This window comes from Harpia harpyja, chromosome 4 (genome assembly GCF_026419915.1).
Source record: "Harpia harpyja isolate bHarHar1 chromosome 4, bHarHar1 primary haplotype, whole genome shotgun sequence".
Classification (NCBI taxonomy): domain Eukaryota; kingdom Metazoa; phylum Chordata; class Aves; order Accipitriformes; family Accipitridae; genus Harpia; species Harpia harpyja.
Window position 1 is genome coordinate 80,249,474 of NC_068943.1, and position 10,089 is coordinate 80,259,562.

At 42.4% G+C, this 10,089-nt stretch overlaps 1 protein-coding gene across 1 annotated transcript; it reads right to left on the minus strand.

Moving 5' to 3' along the window:
* Positions 1–1,106: 1,106 nt before the first annotated feature.
* On the minus strand, positions 1,107–10,089 carry LOC128141243 (lipoma-preferred partner homolog). Its single transcript, XM_052785839.1, is given in 4 exon segments — positions 1,107–1,235; positions 1,867–1,987; positions 3,894–4,072; positions 10,021–10,089. Coding segments are annotated over 4 exon segments (498 nt in total).

Sequence of the window (10,089 nt, forward strand, 5' to 3'; positions counted from 1 at the left end):
GAAAATCCTCCCACTGCAGTAAACAAGAGATGGAACAAGACTCTATTGCTTAAATGTCTACCCAGAAACCCAGAAACAACCACTGCCAGTGGTCCCATTAGAATGAGGTATGTGAGAGAGTGGTATAAGTTTTTTTGTAAGCATCGCTTTGCACTGCAGTTCTATGTAGTCTTTTTTTTTTTTTTTTAACCACTGGGATTTTAAAAATGTGTTTCCAGCCACACAACCTTAAAAGACCTTCTCAATGGACATGATTGGCTTATACTTCTGACAAATCAAAAGCACATTGTGTGTGTGTGTGTGTAGTGTGTGTGTAGTGTATAGTGTGTGCAAGCTCACGTCTTGCTGTGATTGTTCGTACATTGTGAATTGGAAGCGTCACTACGGAATAAATTTATGCAATAGCAAAATATAATTTCGTAAGAAAAAGAAGAAAAACCCTATTGAACTGGAAGGGAATGGAGACAAGCAAGGGCCTAAGAAAAATGATATAGGTAACAAATCTGTGTCCCAAGGATATAAGGTCAAACCTACACTCTTACGTGCAGTACAGTTGCATTGTTTGTGTTGTGATGAGAGGAGTGCTGGGTCTGCTCTCACACCTCCTAGGGCAGTGGAGCTACTTCTGCTGGTGATGCAGATCCTGTTAAAGTCAAATGGAAGCTCCCCATGACTTCAATGAGAGCTGGTCAGGTTCTCAAAATAACTTGGGAGAACGAACTAGCTCAGCCATGTTTCACCTTCTACCTTCATGTACTTCTTAAGAGACAGAAATCAAACACAGCAGTATAGTTGGGACCATGTTCAGACCTTCTTCTACAGGCAGATAACTTAGGTGCTGTGACCACTCATCTCCATCAGCTGCAGAGACAGCAGGTGGTCTGACTCACTTGCTGCCCTCCTGAAAAGTCATGTCTAAATTAAGTGCCTGTCATGGGCAGTCTGAACACAGCCTCTCGAACTGCCCTCTTGCTCCAAGGCCTTCCAGTTTTTACTTTCTTTTTTTTTTTTTTAAACACAGATTCAGACCCTAGGCTGGAAAGAAATCATGCAAAGCTTGTGCAATATCCCTCAACGGGCATCCTGGCAAGGGTCACAGTTGATACTCAGAGATCAGTGATGGCCTTGGCAGTCAGAGCCTGCATCCAAACAGAGTTGCAGGTTTTGCAAAGGATGTGCCCGTCCAGAGGATAACAGTCCTGATTGTCCCCTTCAGACAGGAGGCAACCACAGTCCTAGGAAATAAGCAAACAGAAAGAGCAAAGTAAATAAGAAAGGAGAACAAGATTAAGCGAAGAATCTATTAGCCAAAGAAACTAACACAGCTGTTCCCACATGTTAACTGCTTTAAGGTGATTTTTCTTCTCTGTCTTCAGATTCTTACCATCAAAATTATATGAAGTACGTAATGCAACTGAACAGGAAAGTAGCACAAAAAGCATTGCACAAAACAAGAACTATCATGTTTATGCGTTCATTAAAATTCTTCAACCCAGAGCCATATGTTGAGTTTCCTGTACGATCTTGCTCAAATTCTAACATGCATTAGCTTTCATTTTAAGAACGTAAACATGACCAACATTTGTGTCCAAGCTATAATTTATGAAGTTCTCAAATATTAAGCCCTAATTACCGGAGTCACATTCTCTTGCTCTTCTAATGAACCTGTTATAAACAAGGGACCTGATTTTCTTCTCATTTGCGCTGATATAAATAAGGAAAAATTCCTTGCATGCTGAAGTCAGTGAAGTAATTTGATTGTAGAGCCAGTGTTACAATAGGGTATGCCTGTCGTGTATAACATGAGGCGGTGATGAAATTAAGCCAACCTTTGCTTTCTGTCCTTCATGTGATTAAAATACTAACCTCACATCAGTAGCACCGGACATGGAAATCACGATCCAAAGCAACAATGTGTACAGCCTCCTCTTGTCCTGGGGCCAGCATGATGGGCTCCTTACACACTGGACATCTCGGTGCAAATTTCCTGAAGAAAGAAGAGACAGTCCCAGTCATCCTTGAACTTGGAGCGGAAGTTTTTGTTGACTGCACCAGCAAGCCAGAAACGTGAGCATTTGTATGAACACACACACACACATATGTACACATATGTCACAGTTTGTAGCTTTGCACAGCTGCTTCTTTGGAAAGAAGACAGAAAGGACCATTTTAGTCTTACAATGCAATTTGAGGCTTGCAGGCTATTAAAGAGCATTTTGCAGACTATTAGGAGAGGACTTCAAGAATATCTGACAAGTAGCAAAGCATATTCTGCTTGCCCTGTTTAACAACTAAAGTGCCTGTTGAATGACCCACGATCGTGACACCTGTGCACTGCCACAAGCCTCACGCTCAACCCCCAGCCTAACTCTAAGAAAGTCCATGCAAATCCTAAGGTTAAAAAGATGACCAGAATCTGCTTCAAAAGCATCTCTTGAAAAAAGTATCAAAATATTAAAATTTGGAGATTGGAACAAATAGGTAAAAAGTCTTAACAGACATGGTAAAAATATTTGCCTTACACTATACGAATTTGTTGAGGTTTATCCCATCCATTTTAAACTTCTGAGCCATCTTACCCACTTATGCACACAGGAGTACACTCCTGGCTGTGCTCACTCTCAAACAAGAAGCATCAGGGCAATTCTGACCAGCTGCGTTTTCTAGCTAACCAACTCTCACTTATCCATTAGTGGGTTGCCCAGGCTTAAAAGGGAACAGGTCTGGGTGCAGACACACCAATGCTCTCTTCCACGGTCAGCCTGAGTCAGAATTGTGTAGTGACAATCAGTCACTGTGTGAACGGACTGACTTGAATCAGGATCAGCTCAGGGATCAACAGGAGCACAGACCTTTCTTTTTCCCCTTATATGGGCCACTGTATGCCCTTCTGTCTAATTCACATATGTTCTGTGTTAGCTCTGGTTTTGCTCCCCCCAGTTGCCCATGAGAAGTGGCCATCTCTGCTCCTAGGTAGGTGGGAATGCTTGAGAACATTTAGCCTGTGGTGAAGCATTATTTGCTGTTTTGGTTCAAAACCTAGTACCAATTCCCTGGCTGCAAATTCTGCTCACAAAAAAAGAAACTTATACCTACATAATCTGCTGCCATGTAATGAGAGTTGGGCTATGGAGCATGGGCTATGTCCACGACAGTGGGCAATGCTTATGGCAAACATCAGAACACGAGGAGATCAAAGCCCTTTTCTTCTGAAATGCCTAGGAAAGCTTGACTCTGCCACCTAGTCTGTCACACGAACCACCTCAGAATTAACTAGCTTAGAAAAGAAAAAAAATCAATCTGTACTAGGAATAAAGAAAAATATTAATTTCACTGGCGGCAGATGAAAGATGCCTGTGTAGCTGCAATCTAACGAAAAAATGAATTAAACAGTGGCTATAGTGAGCGCTCTGAAAAATAACTTAAATGGATCGTGGTATGACAGGAGCTGTAATCGCAGTTAATTATATGCTGCTTCATGCAGGCACTTCCTTGTGCCATTTAGCTCAAATGTGGTGCTTAAAAATACTTAAACATTTCTCTGTCCAGGCCACTGTGGGTAATTCATTATGAGCCAAATATTAAACATGCACATGCTGAGTGCAGGGGAAGGCAGGGGGAATGCAGAGCATTTAGAATGGAAGAACACACAGGATATCCATAAATTCAGATCTAAGCAAAACAGACATGAAGCAGCATCGGCTCCTAACCAATTAATCTTGTACGCCACAGTATGCCTGCTTGGAGCAAAGCTCTGTCTACTATTTAAGAGCCTTGGGAGGAAGTGGCAGAGGGTTCAGATCTTTTTGGATACTCAGACTAAAAAAGAAGAATTTTTAGGGACAAAAGAGAAAGACAATAAGCAAAGCCACTGACAACAGCTTAGGCTATTGTTATGGAAATCCTCGATGCAATGGATGTTCTCACCAGCATCCACAGTGAAGGGGATCCCATACAGACTGTGGTGGCACATCACGCAAGTGAAACAGTGGGGATGGTAGGCCTTCCCGGTGGCTCGGAGGATCCTTTCCATGATGGGCTTTGCACAGACACTGCATTGCTCCAGTGTGTTCTGCAAACAAAACATACACAACAGACGTAAGCACCATCTCAGCAGCACATTTACAAAGGTCAGCTGGGTTGGAGGCTGCTGCTGGTCTACTTGGAGTCTTTAGGTACTTTCTTTTCATTTCTTCTAGGTAAGTGCAGTACAGGCAACAAAGAGTATGGTAACAGCACAGGGCCTGGGTCAAGCCTTTAGTATAGTTTGAGAACAGAAACCAGAGCCATCTTTCAGCAGCTCTGATGACCATCAGGTGGGTGCATCTGAGACATTGCAGCTTCTGTAGCCAAAAGCACGCAAAGGAGTTATGCAGCTTGCACTCCTGGGTTTTTGCCTGTGGATTGCCCAGTCTGAATGACCTTTTGCAGCTGAGTTGGTTAGAGACAACCTCCACAGCATGCAGTGCAAAGCTGAAGCGCAAACTCCTGGGGGTACACAGAGACCCCCTAACTGCTCTGCCAATACAGTTCCCATGAAGAATCTTTATCTGCCTTGTAAGAAAATCTTGATCTTCCTCTCCCACCATGGAGACTACTGTTGAGTCTGGGGAGAGAACAAAGCAGTGTCTGCAATGAAAGCATTGCAAGGACAGGAGTTCAGGATGACTTAAACTGTTCATTTATCTCTGGCCCAAGATGTATGAGATAATGATTGTGAAATGCCAGCTCTAAGGCCATGATCCTTACTGCACAGCTTTTACATACTGGCCTGCTCTTGAAGCGCTGGAGCCAAAAAAAACCCCACCTTTCAAGTTGGGTCCATTGAATAATTCATCTCATTTCAATCCTCAGTCACCCTTGCAGTTAATTATAGAAACACCAAGATAATTTTGCTTCAGATGGTTGTCTGTGAGCCACACCAGCCTTTCTGACACCAACTGTGCAACTTACTCTTTCAAACCAAGCACGTTAAAGATACATGCCATGAATGGAGGGTGCAACGCACATAGATGCAAACAATAAATCTGTGGCAATGATTTGAGTCATTTCACTGGACTTTAGGAAAGCAAACTTCACCTATTACTCTTGCTTGGTGCATCTGGAGTTATCAAATAACATTATCAACCAGTGTTTGAATCTTGGATGAAGTAGAAAGTCTATGATTACAATATTGATTATGATTAAGATAGACAGAAATAAGGAGGGGGGGGAAGGAAAGGAAAAATCTAATGGGACAGAAATATAAAAAGCTGCTGGAAGGCAGATCATGTTGACAAACACAGGAAGGCTAAAGTTCTTCTGCTTCCTCATGCAACAAAATTCCCAGGGAAAGTAGTGCTCTGACTGACCACATTGTTATTGCTTCTTTGAGCCAGTAGTCTCAGGAGCAAGATCCAGTCCTTACATGTGCAGCCAAAATGTATTGTCAGGAGATGAATCACCCAGGAGCTCAGAGAGGTTACTTCTACACTTCTACATATTTGTTATCAGACGTTATCTCTGGGCTGCAAATCACTGGTAAGATACAAACATAGAAATACACAGGTTCATATCAGAAGATCAAAAGGAGTGGTTTTGGAAAGGTTGGTGTGAACCATCCTGAATTTCAACCCATATGAGAACCACCGCCCACATTTGTAAAGAGAGCACAGCCAGATTAGTGTTAGTTTCAGACTGGGTTTTGCTTCATGCCTTGTAATAATGGGCAGGAAAGAATTATTGCTGGCCTTTCTGCCTGGTTGGTGTCACCATCATCATCATTGTAACAGTAGCTGGTATGCCAGAAAAAGCAAGGTCAATAATTTTCTCCTTGGGAGAAATAACCTGGCAAATTTACCATTTTGCTTTGCATAAGCAGATCACATCATCTGAGTCCATATTCATGCTATTCTCTATATTGTCAAGGAAGGAATGCAGCACACCTGCAGATACTGATGGAAGATTGTGCCACTCATAAGGCATTTGCTATGACGCCTTCTGAATATGTGCAGGTATGGAGTGTTTGCCTCACCAAGTCACTGCTTGCTTCATTTCCAACAATTGCCAACAACAGAGGCCAAAGTATGAGAACAGGGCAAGCAAAACACAGCAATTCCTTAGGCTATGCTTCCAGCCTCCAGCGATTTCTGGCTTAGGGACTTCCTGAGCCAGAGCTTGGCTTCTCCGTACTTAGCCTCAAGTGGATGTTTCTCCCATGAACTACCCTAATCGCTTTTTGAATTCTGATAAACCTTGAGCACCCACAACATGGCCAGGAGTTTTGTGGCTTACCTACACATTGGGGGCTGATCTGCTAAGCAGTTCCCCTGGTCTGCTACCGCAGCCTATGTAACAGTGCTCCAGACAGCAACACAGAGCACAGCCTACCTGGTATTATGAACAGAGCGGAAACCTGCAGCTGCAATCCACCCTGCACAGGGATTTAACACCAAACAGCGTGACCTGGAAACGCTCTCGCTATGGATCCAATACAACCCCTACTCGCGCATTTCAGACACAGAGTTTAAGACCGCAAAGGATCATTACAATCATCTCGTCTGACATCTTACATTAGCACTGACTTTGGTGGGATTTTTGCAGTGACCAGGACAGCAGGTAATCATGCTTCTGGATTATACCTTCAGAAAACACGTCTTCTGCTCCCAAATCTCAGCTCAGTCACACTGTTTGACATTCTCGCAGCTAAGACAAGCATTTTAAATTAACTCATGATTAAACCTTCTATACAACCTGAAAATCAGACCTAAGAAATTTATTCTTTTCATCTTTCCAAGTCTGTACCAGTAAGGAAAAACAAAGTCATTAGTTTCAGACTCCAGCTCACTCCCTGTCTGGGAGTGTATTTGCTTAAGCCTCTTTCCTTGTTAGAACCCTGGCTCAGACGCTTCTCTTCAAGGTGTTACCAGAAGATGCCAAAGGGAAAGTTTCCTTCATTCATACCCATTTGACATCAGGTTGCTGTAAGGCAGGATTTGGCCTGTGGAGCTAATAGGGTTTCCTCTGATTCTCTAATCAGGTTATCCCACATGCCTAAGTGCTGCCCCAGCAGCTAACAACCTGCACAAAGGTATTTCTGCACATTATAGGAATAGCATCCCTGTGGGATTAGAGGTTTGCCGCCTTGATTTTGCTCTCTTTCACGGTTTAGCTAACTCTCGTGGCACCTCCTGGAGCTTTCAGACCTTCAGAAAGCCAAACAAGATTGTGGCAGTACACCTCCCACGCACACACCCATCCTGCCAGCAGGAAACGAAACTTCTCCAGGAAGGGAGAAGGGGAAGGAAACCCTGGAGGCTGAGGTTGAAATTTGAACTGGCCAATCGAGACGCGCCAGGTACACTGAGGTGACCGTCTTGGCCAATAGGGATTAAATGACCACAGGTCAGATTCGACAGGGGTATAAACAGGATCCCACCGGAGGACACGCTGGAATCAGTCCTCCTCAGACCAGCGGGTCTGCAGGTGGGGAGTCCCCCTCAGGTCAGGGCACCGCCCGAGGTAACTCCTCGAGGGAGAGAGCCCTCAGCTTTTAGGTGAGTGATGTGCGCGTTTTGGAGCCATCACTTTAAATCTTGGGGATTCTTAAGTCGGCTCTGTAGTATTAATTCTCTTTACATCATTGAGCCTGTGGTTTTATAAAATGTTACCAGACTTCTAACTAACTTTTGCTGAAGAATAAATCTGTGTTTTAACACCTGTTGGTTTTGGTTATGCGTGCATCCATAACAAAGATGAAAAAAAAAACCGAACAGCCCTATTTTTCTTCTTTTCTCCCAAGCTGCCATTTCCAGCCCTCTCTGTAATCAACAGGTAGAGCTAAGTGCATCTGATGAGCTACACAGAGGGCCAAAACAAGGCACAGAGAAGAAAGATAAGAACCAGCTAGGAAACATCAGACCTAAGGGCTGTGATCAAATTCATGTCATAAAAATATGGACCACAAATCCAGCATGGGCTGAGGGGAAAGTTTATCATCTTTTCCCATATTTTTGGCTAAGAGGCAGGGGGTGCCCTTCTTTTTTAGACACACTTATGTCTCCTAATCCAACTAATCTGGGGGGTTTGAAAAGGTTGGGGAAGGAACCATCCATTTCTAAATGGAAGGTTGGCCCAATGTTAAAGGCTGATTCTGGGTCCAGTTGTATAGTATCAGATAGACCTCCGATCAGGGCATGGCAGAGAAAGCAGACCCTATTCACGGAAAGTATTGCTGTTATTTTGGTCCTTTGAGTTCTGTTAGGATTTTCTTGAAATAAAATAATTCTATTCATCATTTCTAATCTCTACTGTTTAACCTTTTCATTAGTGATCTGGACAATGGATAGAGTGCACCCACAGCAGGTTTGCAGATGACATAAAACTGGGAGGGATGGTACCATTGTGATACCATTCAGAGGTTCCTTGACAGGCTGGAGAAATGAAAAGACAAGAGTCATGCAGTTCAACAAAAGGAAACGCAAAATCTTGCACCTGCATCTGGGGAGGAATAATCCCATTCACTGGTACAGGCTGGGGCTGACAACCTGATAAGCAGTTTTGGAGAAAAGGACTTGAGGGTCCTGGAGGTGGACACCACATTGGACATGAACCAGCAATGCACTCTTGTAACAAAGCAGGCCAACAGCATCCCAGGCTGCATTAGGAAGAGCATTGCCAGCAGATAGAGGTAGGTGAGTCTCTTCCCAGAGAAAACCCATGTGCAGCAATATATAACTGTAATATGAATTTTTGTATTTCTGATTCAATACAGTTCTATTCCTTGGGTACCATTTCAGTGGAGGTTGTTACAATGGATAACAGTATGTATTTCTTTCGTTGTACTTTCCATTTTATCACCTCTATGTAATTGGTCTATCTTCACCTAACTTTTTATTAATAACCTTCTTTAATAATAGAATCCAGACTCCCAGCTACTTTCATGGCAAATAGATTACCTAGCTGGATCTCCTGAATAACACAAAGACCAGAAGCTCCACTGAATTACATTCCTAGTACAATCTAAGAAAGTCTTCCAAAAATTAACATACAACTTTGAGTTTGTTGGGGTCTTTTTAGAGTGGGGAAGATGTTCATTCAGCAAGAATGGTGTATCCTTCGTTGCTATTGGTAAATTCTCCCACTATTAATTTTCCTATTGAAATTGTATGCTTTGTATCCAGTCCTGACTCACAGACAATGTGGGGTACTTCTGCTCCATCTAAAGGCCTTCTGCTATACCTTGACAGACTTCAGAGATTTTGAACAAACCATTCCTATACATTTTCATGGAGAATGCTATAGATTGATTTTCTTCATTTTTACTAACAAGAATATCTCATCAGAAGGAAGCACTTCATAAGATATTTAACTCTTGCTTATATATGTGAGAGGCTAAAAAGGGATATTTTAGTAGGATAGAACAAAAAAATAATATATCAATCTAAAAGATTTATTTTATTTTATTTTATTTTATTTATTTATTTTTATTTTCTGTAGCGCAATGGAATTCAATGATATATGAGAGCTCTAAGACCAAAAATGTATCGGGTTTACCAGACAGATTTTATAATCTCCAGGGTGAAGGAGAATTAAAAGGCTGAACTTTAAAGATAAATGCAAATTCTGCAGATAGACACCAAATATGGTAAATATCTTCTCATATCACCTGAAGATTTGTCTGTGTTTTTACAGTCAGTGAGTCAAGAGTAAGATCTGAATTGGGAAAATGAATGCTTTATATCCTACTACCTCGCTTGTTCCTGGTGTCATCAGAAAGCAGAGGAACACAAAAATTCCTAAAAAAAAGACCAAAAATAAACTAACTTTCTATGCGCAATTTCCCCTTCCCTTACAGGAAGAAAAAGTTGGAGAAAGAGACATTGATTCAGACTGCAGTGAAAAGAGTTCATCCTTCTGGGATTTTTCTCAATCCCACAGACACCATTGTCCTCTCTGTTGTGTTCCTGCACCTCTCCCTGCACACCCTCATTGCAACTTCTTCACAGTGGTGTCTATTGCCCATGACAGATGCCTCCATACCTCCACACACTTCCTCAAAAATGTCTCTTTTTCTGGTACCTGTGATTCTTCAGTCACAGTGTCCAACAT